At 35.3% G+C, this 21,676-nt stretch overlaps 1 protein-coding gene across 9 annotated transcripts in view; it reads left to right on the top strand.

The window, feature by feature from the left end:
* LOC106071147 (ras/Rap GTPase-activating protein SynGAP-like) overlaps positions 1 to 21,676 on the top strand; it is a 212,801-nt gene continuing 191,125 nt past the window's right edge. For 2 of the 9 annotated variants that reach the window (XR_008779765.1, XM_056041130.1), the window contains exons 1-3: positions 1 to 252; positions 903 to 1,027; positions 2,221 to 2,365. Coding sequence is in view for 8 of the 9 variants with exons in the window: in XM_056041130.1 (XP_055897105.1) it covers positions 195 to 252; positions 903 to 1,027; positions 2,221 to 2,365 (328 nt within the window). In the remaining variant the exon portion in view is untranslated. Of the gene's footprint in view, positions 253 to 902; positions 1,028 to 2,220; positions 2,366 to 4,296; positions 5,650 to 13,258; positions 13,724 to 21,676 lie in introns of those variants that run through there. The other 7 variants (XM_056041131.1, XM_056041134.1, XM_056041133.1 and 4 more) reach the window with 6 other exon arrangements.

Raw genomic sequence — 21,676 nt, 5'->3', positions numbered from 1 at the left:
ATACTTTATAGGCATAGCCTAGGCTATAGACTATAGATATAAATATTAGATCTCGATCTAGAATATTGAGAGATAGGTCTATATAGTAAAGATTCTATCTAGATCTAGAGTCTAGAACCTAGACTGCCTAGAGTTAAATCTACAGAGTACAAAATAAAATGACTACAATCATCTGAATCATTATCATAATCATAATGTCACAAAGATACATTCTTGAAGAAATAGTTACAAAAGGATGGCTACATGTATGGGGTAATTTAGATCTAAAATTAATTAAATTAATATATTGACTAGATCTATAATCTATATTAGTCTTATTAGTATATAGGGGCCTAAGTATATAGTCAATATAGAAATCTAGATTAGATGAGTAGATCTAGATTTGAACGTCTTAGTCTTAAATGACTTAAACTTAGACTTAGAATCTAGATCTATCATCTAGATATCTAGGACTAGACTAGATTCTAGAATCTACATCTACTTGTATTTATAATTCATTACTTGGACTCTATATTAGACTCCTTTTGTTTACCAAGTAAACTTATTAGACTTAGATCTAGTTTTGCAGTGTTAATGTGTTATGACTTATGACACTTATGTAAATACTGTAAATCAATTTATTTTACTAATCTAGATCTAGATCTATAGTCTAGATGACTAGATGTAATTGTTAATTAATAGAGTTCGATATAAATCTTGATTCCTTGATCTATCTAGATCTATAATATAGTCTACTATTACTACATCTAGATGAAGACTAGACTTAATCTAGCCCTTGATCTAGATCTAGATCTATATTTAATTAGGTAAGATCTAGATCTAGATTCTATATAATCTTATTTTAATTTATCTAATACAAATGACTAATTAAGAGACTACAGCTTTGTAAATTTATGGTTCAGATGTAGATCTTGACCTAGATAAAAGGCTATTCTGTGCTGGTAGACACCCAAAGCCATTGTGGAAACCAGAGTTCTGTGTCTTCAGGACAGGAGACTGCATTCTTACTTTCAGTCAGACAGAACAGGTTAGTCAGCAGGCCTTTTATTGATTAGCTGTCAGACAGACATTACAAATGGAAGCTCAAATGCAACACTGTGTCTCAGAGCTAGTCTCTGGCATCATGCATGTTTGTAGCTAAAAATGGAGGGTTAATATTTTGATTAGTGTAAGGCTTAGACAATTAATTTTTTTTTTTGTATTTTTATCTTGTCATCTAGACCTGATTACTATGTTGAGGCTTAAGCTAACATAACAGATAATTAAACAAGAAGACAGTAAATATTTTGTAAAAGAATGACTTTATATTTTATCTAGACTATGAATAGGTAGTTTTATTAACAAAAAGTTTTTAAATTGATCAACACAAGGAATACATTAAAGGGAAATAATTCAATTATAAAGAATAACTTAGAAGTACACATGTGTTACTTGTATATCATTTTTTTTTTACCATACTATACTATTTTCAATTTAGAATCAAAATGATACATTCATACAAATTGTATAGTTTACTATTAAAAATATTTTCAACTTATTTTAATTCCATACCTTATATCTTTTTTATTTTATTATTGAAAGCATTTGTGTGTATGTAAATTGTACCAAATAACTATCAATTTCATTTCATCTTCAAATTAGTCAAAATTAATATAGGTGTGGCATAGAATGACTATATTGATCTAGTGGGGGAACTTTAAAGCTAGCTCTGAATATCATCATAGAAACATTAGAACTGTTACAATAAATGTAAATGTTATAGAAAACCCATCACATGTTAACTTTATTACTAACAGAAAAAAAAATCATTTATTAAAGCTGTTTTAAAGATACATTTACTAAAAACAATAAAAAAAATTCAGTTACTAGTATTTGTTTTGTCCCTGAATTAATTTCTAATAAATGAGATTCCCAGTTTTAAATTTTTAATAACAAATGTTTCCTTTGCACAAATAGTATTTGATACACAATTAAGTTTATATCATCCTAACTAATATCTACCTATATATTTAATATAATAAATTGGATACAATGCTGAAGCGGCCTTCTTTTTCTAAAGATACATCTGTGCAGATTATTTATAAATTTATGCTTCTTAATAGGTTTTAATTAATAGGCATGAAACACAATATTAGTAATTTTAAAATTATTTCCCTTTGATAAGGAAGCCAAGGATCATCTACAAAGGATTGTTCATTTGAGGTCTCTTTTCTCCAACAGACTGATAGTGACCAAAATGACCAGACCCAAGTGTCCAGGCTTGATGGGGGCAGAGAACATTTTCATAAAAGGTGGGGCTACAATCTGCTGGACATCATTACTGAGAACACAGAGTTGCTCACTTCACATATAGATGAACTTGATAGTAAGTGCTTGGCTTTTTATTTCTATCTTTTCTATCACTATTCAAACCAATTCATTTTGTTAGAGAATGAACTCAACTTAACATCGTAATGCACTGAAATTAAAATGTTTTTTTCTGAGAAGCTGATTTTAGGGGGTATTAATAAAAAGAAAAAACTTGTAGTCATTTAAACAAACAATTAAAGATTGAGTTTTCAAAATTATCTTATTAGGTTTTATTTTTATTTTTTTATTATTCAGCTTATATAGTTTAAAACAAGCTATTTTTTTAACACTTGCTATTAGAGATAAAGGGTTCTATATTCTCTGTTTGGATAAGGTTAAAATATATGTTGCTTTAACAATGTTTAACAAACTTTCTGTGGTGTCAAACATATTTAGACGCAAAATATTTTATTGTATTTTAGTGTAAGTTAGGAATTCACACACTGTTGGATTCAATTTAAAACATTGACATGTTTTCAAATTGTTAATTCACAATTCACAGTACTAAGAAGTCTTTCTTCAAGTGTTAATAACTTGATGATCATAGATTCAACAACACTTTTAGTGAACAAATAATAAAGAGTAGTTTAACAGTAAAACACTACATTCCATATTGCATGGCATCAAAACAAAACATAAAACATAAGGTAGACTACTCCAGCAAAACATAATAATTCTTGACCATTAGACTTAATGTTCTTAACATAATAACATTAAGTTATAATAATATTAAGAAGAAAAGAAATCTGTATTATCCTTGAGGGAATTTGTTTGATTTGGTTTTCATAAATGTTTACTTTATATGAATATCAGAAAATTTGACATGTAGCATGGTGGCTGAACACATGTGGTATGATCACAAGGCCTATGTAGTGTAGTGACAATAAACCAGTGTAATATGACTATTAATTTATAGTCTTTTTTTTACATTAGTATTCAAAATTTGGAAATTTTCTTGAGCAAATAAAAAATAAGATATATATATATAATTATTTTTACTTAGCATAACTTATTAAAGCAACTTTAAAAACAAAAGTAGGCCTATTGTTAGATCTAGATGATTGTACATTTCTAGTGCATTACAAGCTATGTGACCTCAAGTATTATTTCCCTTACTAGCTATAGATCCATTGCACCTAGTCCCTAAGTTTTAGACTTGATTCTCATGCAATGCACTAGATAGCATCTGACAGAAAGTCAAGTGATTATTGAAATAGATTTCTACTGTGCTTTAGCAGATGTGACATTTTAATCATTCCTATTTGATATCTGAGGACTTTAGTGTTGGTCACATTCTTTTGATTGACTTATCTATTGTTTCTACCAAATGTGAAGTGATGTTACATTGTTTCTACCAAATGTGAAGTGATGTTACATTGTTTCTACCAAATGTGAAGGGATGTTACATTGTTTCTACCAAATGTGAAGTGATGTTACATTGTTTCTACCAAATGTGAAGGGATGTTACATTGTTTCTACCAAATGTGAAGGGATGTTACATTGTTTTTCCTCAGCCCTCCTTCTTTCTTTCTTTCTATCCTTCATATTCTCAATCTCTCTCACTGTTTGTTTCTCAGAGAATTGTCTTTATTATCCTTACATCTCATAGACTTCTGTTTCTGACATGCAGCTTTCTTTCCCCCAACATTTCCCCCCCCCCCCATCTTTTTTGTCCTGGTGTATGTATGCATGCTTGTGTGTATAAGTGTTAGTCTTCCATGTGTGTGTGTATGTATGCATGCTTGTGTGTATAAGTGTTAGTCTTCCATGTGTGTGTGTTTGTGTATGTGTGTATGTAAGCATGCTTGTGTGTATAAGTGTTAGTCTTCCATGTGTGTGTTTGTATATGTATGTGTGTGTGTATAAGTATGCCAGCGGACTAAAAATAAATGACACTAACCTTGTCACAGACAATATTTAGGTCGTCACTAGACCATGTCTTGCCTTGCTGATGTCTCTTTTCAACTTCTGACTTACTAGAGACCAGGGAGTTTGTGTGTTGGATTGTTGACTGCTAGATCTAGGTTTAGATCTACTTGATTGTAACAAGAACTTAACAAGCTATTCTTTTCACTCATTCATGACTTGTGTGTGATGCAGAGCCGTGCTACTGGAATGTAAGGAGCCATCCACAGGCACGAGACCTCCAATACTGGTCTTACAACATGTTTTGTGTCAGCCCAAGCACATCACGACAAAGACATTACACTAGCGAGGATACGCAGGAAAACTTGAGATCGTTTGTTGTTTTATATTTCTTTGAAACATGATGTTGACATTCTACAAAGCTGGTGTACATATCAAAGTTGTGATGAGCTGTTTGTGTAGTCCTAGTCATACTCTCAAGTATTTCAACATTGAAACTGAGTCTCAAATGTATCTTTTTTTCTTCTCCTATCCACATTTGACATTTATTGGCCAGGGTGGTTGAGATCCTGTTGTACCACTAAATGACACACAACAGAATGTTTACACAACACATTGACTAGACAGCGTGCTCTCTGGTTCAGTGTTCAACTTGTGTTCTTGTTCCCTTGCTTGTTGAGTACTTGGAGGGATACAACTCATTTATTTCTCATTATCACAGCATGTTTGGAGGAGGACACACAGATTTTACTAATACTCATACTTTGTGCAGCTGTTGGCGCTTCTTATTTGAAACTCGCTTGGTTATTTCATGCACTTCTTTTCATTGTAGTAACTATGTGCTTAGGAAGGTCGGAATATTTGACGTAATGTTGCTGAGATAGATAGTGATATATTAAAAAACAAACAATACACTGAAGCTTACCATGTCTCAAACATTAATACCGGAGATGACCTGTATGACGTACAGACGTATGACACAACGGTATTGTCTCGTGTATCAGCATAGATTAGTAGGTAATGAATAGAATTAGTCAGAAAAGACACTCAACTATACAGTAGTTAACACATTTGTGATGATACGTAGATTGTCTTTTGGTTGTGGATGCCGTGAATTTCTTCAAGCAAAGCTTGCCATTGTTTCTGAAGTGTTCCACTTAGCAGACTGTTGAATTCTTATTTGAACTGAGCCAATGGACGACTTTGTTGTTTCTTATGTCTTGTCAGTCCTAGAACGTTACTATTGAACCAGTTACAATGTGTGCCCAGACATATTCTGTAGAGAACGCCCCTGGATGGTACTTCATGTCATGGTTTGTTCCTCAGCTATTGACCTGACTGCCAAGTGATCTGTACAGGTAACTCACTGTAAAATGGGAGGTCACCCCAGCAAGGCAACTCAGGATAGGTTGGCAGCGGCCAGGAAAAAGTGGGGTGAGCTTTCATTTTATCCTTGCTCTATTATTACACCATTTTTTTACCCACTTCACGTAAGCTGCACACATTATCATGGCATGTACATGCTTTGAAATATAGATTTGTGTGCATTCTTAAATTAACCCATTCGACAGACAAGCATAGGCGACGATCAACTTTTGTAGTGTAGAGTTATTGTACACAAACTCCGTAGATTTCGATGTTTCTTTGGGTCTATTAGTATATTTGTGTGTGTGCATGTTTAAAGTTGCGTTATTTAAGTTCAGGCATTTGGTGGGAAATTTTTAATTCGAAGTCTTCATTATGTGCAACTCAAAATGTGTTTATACTTACTAACAGGATATTTAAAAATATTTCCTGTTTTAAATTAATTTTTTTACATGAAGGCTCATATAGTAATACATGCGACTAGCTATTCAAATGATCCCATTCAAAAGGCTGCTGAAACAAGTACACATCTATATACTATTATTTTGATGTTCTATATTATACTGTCTACACATCTATACACTGTATTTTTGTGACTGCACAGCCTTAGATAGCATGGACACAGATGACTGAATATAGTCAGAAACTACACTATACTCTACAAACACATATATTCTTATCATACAACTTTAAAGTATCCTGTCAATTAAAAGAAATAAAAAAATAAGTAGAAAGACAACCCTTATAGTTACTGTAAAAACTCTAGGATGGCAGGTTTCTTGTCTTCTGCCTTCTCTCTGTTACGAGCAACTCATGGGGCCTGGCATCTCGTTTTTATGTTATTTGATCAAATTGTTCTTTTAATTGAGTAGTTCTATTCACGTTTTTTTTTGTGTGTGTAAAGTTTCTTATTAGAGATAAGATTTAGCTCTAAAAAAAAAACACTTACATAGTCTATGGGTTTATTAGCGGCCCCCGAAAGGGGAAAAGACGCTAGTTTTGTGTAAAATGTCTGTCCGTCTGACCGTCTGTCCGTCCGTCCCGTTTAGATCTCGTAAAGTAGAAAAGATATTGAAAATCCGACATCACAATATTTTAGACCATTCAAAGTTCTGATGCAACGGCTACTTTTTTTTTTCTGAAAGCGAAAAATCTAATTTTTAAAATCAGTTATGCAAGCAGTTTTTTAAAGAGAAAAAGCTAATTAGTATGCATTATAAGTTAGACCTAATTTAAAACGAATAGTAATCTTGTAAACTTCATTTTCATGAACTTTTTTTTTTGTATTGCGGAATTTTTTAAATTTTTTTTTTGAGGATTCAAATAAGAGATTTAACATTTTTCAAAACAATTAGATTAATTATAAGACACCAGTTATTCCAGGGGAGGTGCGGTGGCTGAGCGGTAAAGCGCTTGGCTTCCGAACCGGGGTCCCGGGCTCGAATCCTGGTGAAGAATGGGATTTTTAACTTTGGAATCTTTGGGCGTCCACTCAGCTCTAATGGGTACCTGACATTAGTTGGGGAAAAGTAAAGGCGGTTGGTCGTTGTGATGGCTACATGACACCCTCGTTAACCGTAAGCCACAAAAACAGATGAACTTTACATCATCTGCCCTATAGACCACAAGGTCTGAAAGGGGAACTAGTTAGGCCAGGTTCACATCTAACTTTACATTCACTTTCACCTATCCTTTGATCTGCTGGACCGTTGGGGCACTACACAAGATCTGTTAACCTTCTTTCTCCATTCTTATCTCTCATTTGTCTTTGATATAATTTCATTCGGATGTTCTTTCTGAAAATATTAAAGCCTGCCTGGGTGGACCACTTCGGGGGCCGATTTTGAGTTTGTGTTTCCACACAAACTGTCTTTTGTAACCTTGTTTAATCTTAAAGTTTGTAGCCTTCCATCGGAAGGATGGAAGGCTCTTTAACCTGGCACGTCTTAAAGCCAAAACGAAAAGGCGTCGTATCTTGATAAGGGAGCTGCTGTTTGCCGATGACGCGGCACTCGTATCTCACTCACAAGGAGGTCTACAGAAGCTAGTGAACGCCTTAGCAGCTGCTTGTCAAGAGTTTAGCCTTACTATAAGTCTCTCCAAGACCGAAATCCTGGCACAAGACGTCGCAGAAATACCTATAATACAAATTGGGAACCACACCCTTTCAGTGGTGCAGGAATTTACCTACTTGGGTTCAACAATTGTCAGTAACCTAGACTTAGACATCGAGCTGACAAAAAGGATAGGAAAAGCTACCACAGCATTGGCAAAACTCTCCAAGCGCGTCTGGGAAAATGGTAAATTGACCACAGCGACCAAAATCCTAGTCTACAACGCCTGTGTTGTGAGCACTCTCCTTTATGGCAGTGAAAGCTGGTCAACATACATGTACCAAGAGCACAGATTGAATAGTTTCCACTTGCGCTGCCTGAGACGCATAATGGGCATCTCTTGGAGGGACCATGTCTCCAATCAGGAAGTTTTGAGATTGGCCAATATGAACAGCATGTATGCTCTCCTGACACAAAGAAGATTACGCTGGCTCGGACATGTCACCCGCATGCCAGATGGTAGAATCCTGAAAGATATCTTATGTGCTGAGCTTGTGGAAGGAGTCAGACCCAAGGGCCGCCCAAGACTAACATATAGAGATGTCTGCAAGCGAGACATGAGAGCCTCAGGCATCAGTGAAAGTATGTGGGAAAACATAGCCAAAGACCGGAGTGCATGGAGACAGACTGTGCGTGCTGGGACAACCCTTGCTGAGAACAAAAGAATTGAAGCGGCTTTAATCAAGAGGGAAAAAAAGAAAGCTGCCTTGTCTGCTAGCCCTAAATCAGAGGCATACACATGTACGAATTGTGGCAAAGTCTGCCATTCTAGAATTGGCTTGATTAGCCACACCAGATTCTGCCCCGTCTCAAGATTAAGCCAAAACCAGTGACTCACTTGGGCGCATCCATTGCCTTTCGAGACAAAAGGAGCCATATATATATATTAAAGTTTGTAGGTAGCCTGTACACAAGCTTTTCTGACAAATATACAGAAGCCTGCTATTTTTTTTAAAAAAGCTTTGTCCTTGTGTGGATCTTCTCAGAACAGCTGGTTAGGGTGTAGGAATTTGCTTAATCTTAAGCTTGGCTTAGAGCTCCAAGTCCACAAAACGGTTGAGATACGCTTTCTTTCTTTAGACAAAGTTATGACTAGACAATCTTTCATTCTTACCCTTTGGAAAAAAAACAAACAAAAAACTTAGCCTTGACATTTTAATGGACACCAACCGGAAAATTGTATCTCAACGGAAGTGGCCCAAGATACGAGGCTTTTAATTTAATTAGCTGGATAAGGCAATGGCTTCAATTCCGTAGATTAAGGATGAGTGCAGTATTTCTCGTGAGTAAGCAGACCCATTTGCGACCTACATATTTTGTCACATCTGACTCAGACAAAGCTGTTGTCCGCGGATGTCTACTTAAATCTTGTTCGATGTCATTGGCCTTGTTAAAAGTTTGATAAAGTCTAATGTAGTTAGTCCGTTTTTAACTAGTAATGCCACAATGTTTAGTAAGAGTGGCTTTACAGTGGGGACATTCTCACTGGGTTTGTACATTACTGTTCCATTCACATGTTCAAATATTCATTTAGTAGATTAGTGAATACAAATGCACCGACTCTTACTTTTTATAAATAATAGAAATACATTTTTGTTCATGCTGCCACTTATGTCTATGCTTAACCACGCAGAATGTGTGTGTGCGTGTGTGTATTGACTCACTTGTGGAAGTAAAGGTATAAGTGCAGAACAGATGCACTAATGCTCAGGCGTGATTACTGATGAGCTCCTTAGATAAAAACATCTTTGAAGGTAAACTCAGGGAATACTTGACCTAGAGCTCAATATTCGGCAACGGTGGTAGAAGGTTTTACAAACAACTGTAACCTTTATCTGCACACCATTTTTGTTGTGCTTTAAGTCAAGTTTGAATAGAAATTAAGAAAACTTATTGTCATTTTGATGATTACAACGATCAATTAATTTTATGATTATTACTTATAGGTGAAAGTAGTACATATGTGTTTATTTAGAGTAAGGATAAACTTATGGTCTTGGTGCATCTTTTCATGTAGACGTTCTGTACTTCAATGTTAGAAATGTAAAGCAGGCCTATATCTCAATGTCATTATAGTTCTTGTCAATGTATCAACACGAGTCGACCACTTTCTATCTCTCTATCTCTGTCTAGTTGCCGTCTTCCTATTGACACCTCTGTGTCTTTATCTTCCTATTGACACCTCTGTGTCTTTGTCTTCCTATTGACACCTCTGTGTCTTTATCTTCCTATTGACACCTCTGTGTCTTTGTCTTCCTATTGACACCTCTGTGTCTTTATCTTTCTATTGACACCTCTATGTCTTTATCTTTCTATTGACACCTCTATGTCTTTATCTTTCTATTGACACCTCTATGTCTTTATCTTTTTATTGACACCTCTATGTCTTTATCTTTCTATTGACACCTCTATGTCTTTATCTTCCTATTGACACCTCTATGTCTTTATCTTCCTATTGACACCTCTATGTCTTTATCTTCCTATTGACACCTCTATGTCTTTATCTTCCTATTGACACCTCTATGTCTTTGTCTTCCTATTGACACCTCTGTGTCTTTGTCTTCCTATTGACACCTCTGTGTCTTTGTCTTCCTATTGACACATCTGTGTCTTTATCTTCCTATTGACACCTCTGTGTCTTTATCTTCCTATTGACACCTCTATGTCTTTGTCTTCCTATTGACACCTCTATGTCTTTATCTTTCTATTGACACCTCTATGTCTTTATCTTTCTATTGACACCTCTATGTCTTTGTCTTCCTATTGACACCTCTATGTCTTTATCTTCCTATTGACACCTCTATGTCTTTGTCTTCCTATTGACACCTCTATGTCTTTGTCTTCCTATTGACACCTCTATGTCTTTATCTTCCTATTGACACCTCTATGTCTTTATCTTCCTATTGACACCTCTATGTCTTTGTCTTCCTATTGACACCTCTATGTCTTTGTCTTCCTATTGACACCTCTGTGTCTTTATCTTCCTATTGACACCTCTATGTCTTTATCTTCCTATTGACACCTCTGTGTCTTTATCTTCCTATTGACACCTCTATGTCTTTATCTTTCTATTGACACCTCTATGTCTTTATCTTTCTATTGACACCTCTATGTCTTTGTCTTCATATTGACACCTCTATGTCTTTATCTTTCTATTGACACCTCTATGTCTTTATCTTCCTATTGACACCTCTATGTCTTTATCTTCCTATTGACACCTCTATGTCTTTATCTTCCTATTGACACCTCTATGTCTTTATCTTCCTATTGACACCTCTATGTCTTTATCTTCCTATTGACACCTCTATGTCTTTATCTTCCTATTGACACCTCTATGTCTTTATCTTCCTATTGACACCTCTATGTCTTTATCTTCTTATTGACACCTCTATGTCTTTATCTTCCTATTGACACCTCTATGTCTTTATCTTCCTATTGACACCTCTATGTCTTTATCTTCCTATTGACACCTCTATGTCTTTATCTTCTTATTGACACCTCTATGTCTTTATCTTCCTATTGACACCTCTATGTCTTTATCTTCCTATTGACACCTCTATGTCTTTATCTTCTTATTGACACCTCTATGTCTTTATCTTCCTATTGACACCTCTATGTCTTTATCTTCCTATTGACACCTCTATGTCTTTATCTTCCTATTGACACCTCTATGTCTTTATCTTCCTATTGACACCTCTGTGTCTTTATCTTCCTATTGACACCTCTATGTCTTTATCTTCCTATTGACACCTCTATGTCTTTATCTTCCTATTGACATCTCTATGTCTTTATCTTCCTATTGACACCTCTATGTCTTTATCTTCCTATTGACAACTCTGTGTCTTTGTCTTCCTATTGACACCTCTGTGTTTTTGTCTTCCTATTGACACCTCTATGTCTTTGTCTTCCTATTGACACCTCTATGTCTTTGTCTTCCTACTGACACCTCTGTGTCTTTGTCTTCCTACTGACACCTCTGTGTCTTTATCTTCCTATTGACCCCTCTGTGTCTTTATCTTCCTATTGACACCTCTGTGTCTTTGTCTTCCTATTGACACCTCTGTGTCTTTATCTTCCTATTGACACCTCTATGTCTTTATCTTCCTATTGACACCTCTGTGTCTTTATCTTCCTATTGACACCTCTATGTCTTTGTCTTCCTATTGACACCTCTGTGTCTTTATCTTCCTATTGACACCTCTGTGTCTTTGTCTTCCTATTGACACCTCTGTGTCTTTGTGGTGATCACACTTCTTTTTTAGGTACCGGCGTTTTCACCTTCGTTTCTGTGTGTCTCCAGCACCCACTCCACCCGATCTGCTAACAAGACCAAAGTACTAGATGTATCACTTAGTCACAACAAGAGTTTATAGTTGTTGTTTATTGTTGACACACACACACACACACACAGGCACTTACCCACACACAGTCTTGACATTGACTCTTACAAACGTAACGTCTGTAGTTGTAACTATTTATTTATTTATTTACTTGTTGGTCTCCTGTTGTAAGTCCTTTGTAACCCATTGTAACCTTATCGACATCAATAACATTCTCTGGTCTGTGGACGTATAGATGTAATCGCATACAATTTACACTTCTGGAAAGAGATCTTCCTATGTTGATGCTGTTTTGGGGTATTTATATTATGAAAATAGAATTTCGGTTGTCTTATCAGCACATAAAACATTGAATGGTAGCCTGGTGGTATGCTATCGATCCGAACTATCGTCTCGAAGGTGCTGTGTTCAAACCCAGCCCCCCCCCCCCCCTCAATTCCCCGCCGTCTTCCTGGAGGTTTTTGGCAAGGATGTAATTCTTTAATTCTGATGGAGCATCCGATCTATGTACAACAATAAACGTAGGTCGAAGTATGCATCAGTCAGATGATTTGTTTGGCAATACTTAAAGCAACTTTCTATAAGGTCGATATCATTGAACATTGACCTCCAAATAATCTATAACCATTAATCAATTGACTAATTATTGTTTCTATTGATTCATGTATTCTCCAGGCCTGTGTTTCCTAAACGTTTTCTGTAGCGGGACACTTCCCATGTTAGGACAATTTAGCAAAACACTTCGCTCTTTTTTTTTTAAGTCGATTACTTTACGTATGTCAAAATTAACAATAATACTAGTTGAACTGTATTTAGAATACCAGTATACAGGTAGAAAACTATTATTAAATATACAGACACAAGCATCAGACAAATGGTTTATTGACTTTGATGGTATTGTGTTATTGTAGAGCTGAACGTCTTGCTACTAGTCTTGCTACTAGGCACGTGTTTGATAAGCTTCAAACTACTAGTGGTCTGATCGAGAAGAAGAGCCATTACTCAAACTAATAAGTTCTGTTCTGTCGGTACCAACTCTACTGTCTGGCCGTTCCTCCTGATGACTAAGTGGTGAAAGTCTTCACTCTCACTTATTCTGGCAGAGGAAAAAAATATTTCTGTAGGTAGCTTTCCCAATTTACCTTTCTCTCTCACCTGGGCCAATGGATAATACACATAGGACCGTGCGTTGGGGGCGGGACAGGATGGGGGAAGATCTAGGAAGGGAAATTACTCAGGAAATAAGAAGCTGTGTTCATTAGCGAATATGTTATTGGTGCTATGAGACTTGCTCCCAATGACTACACTGGCCTATGTATTGAGTTGAAGGTTTGCTGACCAACACAGAACTGCTGTGTACATCGTAATCACTTGAGTTATCACTTAGTCTGCTGGAATGTTTGTGGACAGAGTTACAGAATATTTCGGAGAAATGATTGCGATACACTTACACCAGATAGAACTTCATGTTTTTCTGTTGTTTCAACACGTTTCGGATTACAATATAAATAAGTGGTTCTTGTAACGCAGTAAGAATGGATCAGCTGATATGGGTTTAACTGTACCAGATTTATATTTATATGCAGTTCAAATGCACCAACACAAAGATATAAAAGTATAAATAGACTTGCTTGTTAGTCGTGCACATTTCCAGGATGTTCTTCCATAGAACCCGAAGATACAATATTGGTGAGTAGCATACGGGGGGTGGGGGGGGGGGGGTTACACCTTTGTGTGCATGTTATAGTGTGAGCTTGCTGAGTTAAACACCTGTCCGAAACATTGAGTAATGCTCAAGTAATGCTGTGATAAGCAACTGTTCTATATAGATCATCCATGATGTAAGTATTAGTCCGATGGACATTAGTATCATCAACAAAGAGTTACCATAAACAACTTGTTCGATACCAGTGGGATATACTATGATAGATATGTATAAATGGATCATTCCATTCCCCTTAATTATGCATTCCAAAGCAACGAATTCAGTGTTTCTGAAACTTTTCCTTAATGGAACACTTCGCAGATTCTGAGTATTTAGTGGAACTCTTTGCTTATTTTTGTATTAGAGAGATGAAATCACGTTATTGTAACAAATGATAATCTCCCTTTCTGGGTGTGAGAACAACAATTATAACTACTAGTCGACCGGCGGCGTAGCATACGCCGCTATTTTGCAAGGCCTGCCTTTGGCCACTGCAACCTATGCGACCGCAGTGGGCCCCGCACTTTCATAGGACCCGCACTTTCATAGGACCCGCGCTAATTCAAGGTGTATAAATTATAAAATTAAAACATTTATTAAGTTAAAACAGATTTCCTGCCCCTTCTGTCGATTTACCAGGAGCTCCTGGAAATCTCCCAAAATTGCAAAATATACGAAAAAGTCCTTAAAATTTACGGAAATATATAGACAAAAATTGTCATTTTGGGATGTCAATCAATATGGAAAACGCCAATCCTACGCGCGATAAACAAAAACGGCATGTTGCATTAGCCGTAATTGTGTAATCTGACGTAGTAAAGAATGAATAAAATGCATAGACGAATTTATTTTCTAATAGAAACTCTTAAATTTCACTTATTATCCGCTTCCCTACCCAAACTTGGCCCCGCGAAAACAGTTTCGCATAGGGCCCCACAATTGTTAAGTCCGGCCCTGCTATTTAGTGACCTGTAAATACACATAGTATACATTGTTCTCTTTCCATGACTTTTCCGTCACAATGGATAAGTCCGGCGCTGCTATTTAGTGTTTGTAAAATGTTAGCTTGTAAAAAGTTTGACGTTTCAGATGTTCCTTCAGAGTTGAAGATAGTTTGCTTCCTAGTCCAAACCTCCCGCAGGACGAAGGGGGATGGGAGCCGGCTGGATTTGATAAATCTAAACGACAGTCCAGCGCGCAAACCGCACGACCAGGCAGCTATCCTTAGCGACGGGGGAAGAAATACCTGTTCTCCCCCTTCTCTATTTTACGTGAGGTAGAAATAAAAAAATAGAGTGATCTTTCTTAGTTACAACGGTCCGGCCTTGCTATTTTGTGAATACTTGTTCTCCCCCTCTTGTTTTTTCGTAGGGTGACTATCCGCAGAAATAAGAGAGTGATCTTTCCTTTACATCTTGCTCGTCCAAACTGTTGAGCGAAGAATATAATTATATATATACTAGACCAGTGATGCCCAACGTACGGCCCGTGGGCCAGATCCGGCCCGCGACGTGGTTTTATCCGGCCCGCCGAAACGCCAAAACAAAGTGTATAAAAATCTCCCCCCCCCCCACCACCACCATTTATATGTTTATGAAAGGTGACTCTGAATGAGAATCTACCAGGAAAGGTGAACGTATCTTTACATGTTGTGGCACATGATTATAAGCCAGCATAATTGTTTTCTAAAGTAACTAAGGCTGTGTAAAAAAAAAAAAACGGCATTATAAACCAAATACGACTGCATACTTGGTTTGAGCCGCGAATAAAAATATTGTTAAACTACTCTAATAAATGGGAGGATCGATGGCAATATTTACCAAACAGAGATAAGAAAATGAGTCGTTGGTAAAGCTAGCGACAATGTTGCTCACATTTTAAGTAGAGAAATATTGAAAATTTCCGACGAGTAAAAAACTAAACATCCAATATCCCATTAATTAATGTAAGTACTAGATCCAGAATTTGTAATAACATTGTTTCAGGTCAATTTCTTTTCGTATTTGTACTTTTTCGGTCATGTGGCCCTCGGCACGAGTGTCCAAATTAAAATGGCCCGCAGATCAAATTAGGTTGGGCATCACTGTACTAGACATATGTTACCCGCGACCCGCGGGTCTTTATTTGCGCATTACTGTCGATATAGTCACTGAGAGAGTTTTGTAAACAATTAAACGAAATAATAATGTAATAAGTAAAGCGAATGTGTCAATGTAAAAATAGCTAATATGCTTAAATCCAATTTTTTTTTAAATTAAAACATTTGCTTTTGAATAATCTAGTGGATTGGATTTAGATGTATGTTAAACGTAGCTAATGATCCTTTCACGTTATTTCTCTTTCGCTACGAAAATAAAATTAGTTTTGCGAAAATGGTTTACCCAAAGTCGATACATTCTTATCTATTAAAAACGAAAAGAGCGATAGCTTTGTTAAATAAATGGGATTATAAAGTGAACAATTAAACGAAATAATTTTTAGTACGCGAGTCATGAATGAATATAGATCTAGGCCTATCTCAACTCGGCTTCGCAGCTTTCGTAATCGAATGTAGCTTTAGAAAACCAAATTTGAATGTTTATTTGATCAAAATATGAAATGAATGGACTTTAATTAATATGTTTATGTGTTAAAGTATAAGACTATCTGTGCGAAGAGAAGTTTTATCATCTTAGTGTTGAATTAGAGTTTTAGATCTAGGGATGGGATTATAAAGTAACAATAAAACGAAATAATTTTTAGTACGCGATTCATGAATGAATATAGATCTAGGCCTTTAACTCGGCTTCGCAGCTTTCGTAAACGATTGTAGCTTTAGAAAACCAAATTTGAATGTTTATTTGATCAAAATATGAAATGAATGGACTTTAATTAATATGTTTATGTGTTAAAGTATAAAACTATCTGTGCGAAGAGAAGTTTTATCATCTTAGAGTTGAATTAGAGTTTTAGATCTAGGGATGGGATTATAAAGTAAACAATTAAACGAATTAATATTTAGTACGCGATTCATTACTGAATTGTCTAATGAAAGAATGTTCGTCAGGAAATCTGTAATCACAGATATAAGGAACTAATTAATGTAAAAAATGCTTTTGAAACACAAAATTGAAGGTTAATTTTATTATATAATGAAATCAATGGATCTTCTTTTGTCTTTTCATGTGTCAAAGTAAAAAACTATCTGCGCAAAGTGTATTTCTTAAAATTAGATCTAGGTCTAAATCCTTTCTATCTTTTCTCATGTCAACATTGTAGACATGGCCTAGATCCATAAAATACTATAGCTGTAATAGAGTCGGACAACTTTATTTTTTTTGAGGGTCTTACATTTGTTTTAGGGCTACAATACATTCACTAAGGTCTAAGTTGGTACCCAAGGAACATTCCTGCCTAGTTTTATCAAGATTGGTCAAGCGGTTTTGATGTCTATAAGTAACATACATACATACATACATACATACTCCACACATTCTACTTTATAATATAGAAGACTAGACATATGTTACCCGCGACCCGCGGGTCTTTATTTGCGCATTACTGTCGATATAGTCACTGAGAGTGTTTTGTAAACAATTAAACGAAATAATAATGTAATAAGTAAAGCGAATGTGTCAATGTAAAAGTAGTGTGAATGAAGCTATCAAATCAAAATAGCTAATAGGCTTAATTAAATCCATTTTTTTTTCAAATTAAAACATTTGCTTGTAGGCCTACATATATTTGATTAAAATTTGAGATGAATAGACTAAATTTTGTTCATGTGTATAAAGTATAAAGTAGATCTTGAGTTAGACGTAGATCTAAATCTACACTAATCTAGAGTTCTGTGCTGCGCATGCGTGAACTTTTTTTCATGAATGATTATAGGCCTATCTCAACACGGCTACGCAGCTTTAGCGAACAGCGAACGAATGTATTAAAAATGCTTTAGAAAACAAATTTGAATGTTAATTTGATTAAAATATCAAATGAATGGACAATAATTAGTATGTTTATGTGTTAAAGCATAAAACTATCTTTGCGAAAAGAAGTTTTATCATCTTAGAGTTCAGTAAGAGTTTTAGACCTAGGCCTAGGAATAGACTCAGACCTCAGAAGAGAGATGTGTTAATGTGTAACCATTTGGTAATGTCTAATGAAAGAATGTTCGCCAGGAAATATATAGATATCAGGAACTAATTTATGTAAAAAATGCTTTTGAATAATCTAGTGGATTGGATTTATATGTATGTTAAACTTAGCTAATGATCCTTTCACGTTATTTCTCTTTCGCTACGAAAATAAAATTAGGTTTGCGAAAATGGGTTTACCCGAAGTCGATACATTCTTATCTATTAAAAACGAAAAGAGCGATAGCTTTGTTAAATGAATGGGATTATAAAGTGAACAATTAAACGAAATAATGTTTAGTACGCGATTCATGAATGAATATAGATCTAGGCATATCTCAACTCGGCTTCGCAGCTTTCGTAGACGAATGTAGCTTTAGAAAACCAAATTTGAATGTTTATTTGATCAAAATATGAAATGAATGGACTTTAATTAATATGTTTATGTGTTAAAGTATAAAACTATCTGTGCGAAGAGATGTTTTATCATCTTAGAGTTGAATTAGAGTTTTAGATCTAGGGATGGGATTATAAAGTAAACAATTAAACGAATTAATATTTAGTACGCGATTCATTACGGAATTGTCTAATGAAAGAATGTTCGTCAGGAAATCTGTAATCACAGATATAAGGAACTAATTAATGTAAAAAATGCTTTTGAAACACAAAATTGAAGGTTAATTTTATTATATATTTCATGTGTCAAAGTAAAAAACTATCTGCGCAAAGTGTATTTCTTAAAATTAGATCTAGGTCTAAATCCTTTCTATCTTTTCTCATGTCAACATTGTAGACATGGCCTAGATCCATAAAATACTATAGCTGTAATAGAGTCGGACCACTTTATTTTTTTTGAGGGTCTTAAGTTTGTTTTAGGGCTACAATACATACACTACGGTCTAAGTTAGTACCCAAGGAACATTCCTACCTAGTTTTATCAAGATTGGTCAAGCGGTTTTGATGTATATAAGTAACATACATCCATACATACATACATACCCCTCACATTCTACTTTATAATATAGATATATTGATAGTAAATACTATATAAGACTTTTACGACTTGTTATATACACTTTCAATATCCTTATAACAAAACAAAACAAATTGTAAAAACTAAAGGGGTTTGCTTTCAGAAGACTTCAAAGTAGCCGTTCTAACTTCATCTAGCAACCTACTAAATATCATGACATGGGATTTTCAAAGCTTTTCTAGTATTGAGATATGAGCTTTAGAGACGGCCGAACTGTTTTTCACAAAACAATCTAAAAGTCCCTGGCCCCTAAAACTAAAAAATAATAATTTTTTTTTTTAAAGTTGCACCAATTGAATTCGAACTCTACATCTCAAGCCTCTCAGGCCAATAGACTTACCACTGGGCCGGCGAAGTGCTTATGAAAGTAAAAGGTTCTTTAGTTATTTATTGTTAGTTTCAAATCTAACTTTATAGTAGTGGCCCAACTCTCTACACAAAAGTTGAGAGGGAATTAATTCAACTTATACAATCACATCTGTTAAGTACAATTTCTTTCATTTGTTAGATATAAAACACAATAATTAAATACCAATTATTAACTAATTCGTTCATTTTTTTAATTACAAAGCTTATATCAACTCACCCTGTCTGTCTATCTGTCTGTCTGGTAAAAAGTGTGTACACGTTATTTCTCGCATAACGATTCTCTGTCAAGTTGTAACTTCTCACAATTATTCATTGGCATAGACTAGACATGAATCAATGAAATAAAAAGTAGCCAATTTGTCAATTAATTACTGGCAATCAGTTATTTTATTTGATACCAGCAAGGAAAACGTATCCTTCAGTATGCACAGATATGGCTAACTTTGTTGGGTTTAGTCCCCTTCAATAAGTGTTAATCTCCCTCATGCATTTTCCGATCAAGTTGATACTTTGAACAATTATTTATTGTATGTAACAAAACATGAATCAACAATTAATTAATTATTTTGTTTGATATCGAATAAGGGAAATTTTTGATAGATATAGTTTTATGGGCGTAGTTCTTCTCATTTTGAAAAGCTTAATATTTCGCTTGTTTTGTTTGGTGCAAGAAATAATTGTGCAAAATTTAAACTTAGTCTGAGATTGGGTGTGGGAGCAATAACGTGTACACCATTTTTTGTCAGACAGACAGACAAACAGACAGAGTTGATACAGAGTTTTGTTAAAAGGTCTTGTGTGAAAGCTGAAGGGTAGACTAGCAAGAGACTCGAAAAGACGTATATTTGTAGTGAACTATATCTTGTTGAGATCATCATTACAACTGTATTTCTGCACATATTTATTTTCAAGCTGGGTCTATTGATACATGAAAGTCATATTTTGTTTGTTTTGAAAGACGCATGTTCAAGTGTATTCCATTAAGACTTTGATACGGGACTGCCACATCGGTGAGTTGTGCTAGCTGTTTGGTGCTACAAGCCAACGACCGAGCATCAACGCGCATGTCAGCTACAGTCAATAGAAACATGAAACGAAAGATAGTCGCTCCCCAAAAGATGATCTTGATTCTCTCCATCAGGTCAGGATGTGAAAACCGAATAGGGTAACGTAGGAGAGGGGGGCAGCTCGGAGGTTCACGTCCATTTAGATGTTGTTGTGTACAACATTATTTGTTCAACTAGCAGGCTATAATGTTCAACAACACTATCTCTATACATCATTTAGCCATCATAAAAGACAATACTCAAGCAATGCAACTTCTCAAGGCTGCCGGTCGTCAGTTATGCCAGTCATTCCATTCCCTCGAACAGACAGCTCGAGCTGTGGTGATTTACTTGTACTTACTTGTATATGAGGATGATGTACAATAATAACTCTTAGTTGAATATGTATCCTATTGATATCAGGTAGTCGCTCTTATGTACACATGATGAAAGTATTGGCCAGTGTAGTGTAGAAATAGGTTGACACGAGGAAAACGTCACATTTTAGCCGAATTAGTATTTTAATAACATATATTTCTTTTACATACAATTATGTAGCTATTCTCTTTTGTTTTTCTCTATAGACATTACAGCTAATAACGAAACATCGACCATGCTGATTGACTTTCACTTTTAACAAAACATCGACCATGCTGATTGACTTTCACTTTGAACAAAACATCGACCATGCTGATTGACTTTCACTTTGAACAAAACATCGACCATGCTGATTGACTTTCACTTTGAACAAAACATCGACCATGCTGATTGACTTTCACTTTTAACAAAACATCGACCATGCTGATTCGCTTTCACTTTGAACAAAACATCGACCATGATGATTGACTTTCACTTTGAACAAAACATCGACCATGCTGATTGACTTTCACTTTGAACAAAACATCGACCATGATGATTGACTTTCACTTTTAATAAAACATCGACCATGCTGATTGACTTTCACTTTGAACAAAACATCGACCATGCTGATTGACTTTCACTTTTAACAAAACATCGACCATGCTGATTCGCTTTCACTTTGAACAAAACATCGACCATGATGATTGACTTTCACTTTGAACAAAACATCGACCATGCTGATTGACTTTCACTTTGAACAAAACATCGACCATGCTGATTGACTTTCACTTTGAACAAAACATCGACCATGCTGATTGACTTTCACTTTGAACAAAACATCGACCATTCTGATTGACTTTCACTTTTATTAAACACTCTTTCTTGTTACATAAAAAATGAACTTTTTGTTTTGCTTAAATTATTATATTATTATATATAGTTCGTCCATCGTGGTTCGATGATGACCACTTTGTCATCCAGGGCTGAGGGCTTTGCACTGGGGTTTTATGCCTCCTC

The sequence above is a fragment of the Biomphalaria glabrata genome, chromosome 9 (genome assembly GCF_947242115.1).
Source record: "Biomphalaria glabrata chromosome 9, xgBioGlab47.1, whole genome shotgun sequence".
Taxonomy (NCBI): Eukaryota; Metazoa; Mollusca; class Gastropoda; family Planorbidae; genus Biomphalaria; species Biomphalaria glabrata.
The sequence above is the reverse complement of the archived record's forward strand: the minus strand, read 5'-3'. Positions and strand labels throughout refer to the sequence as shown.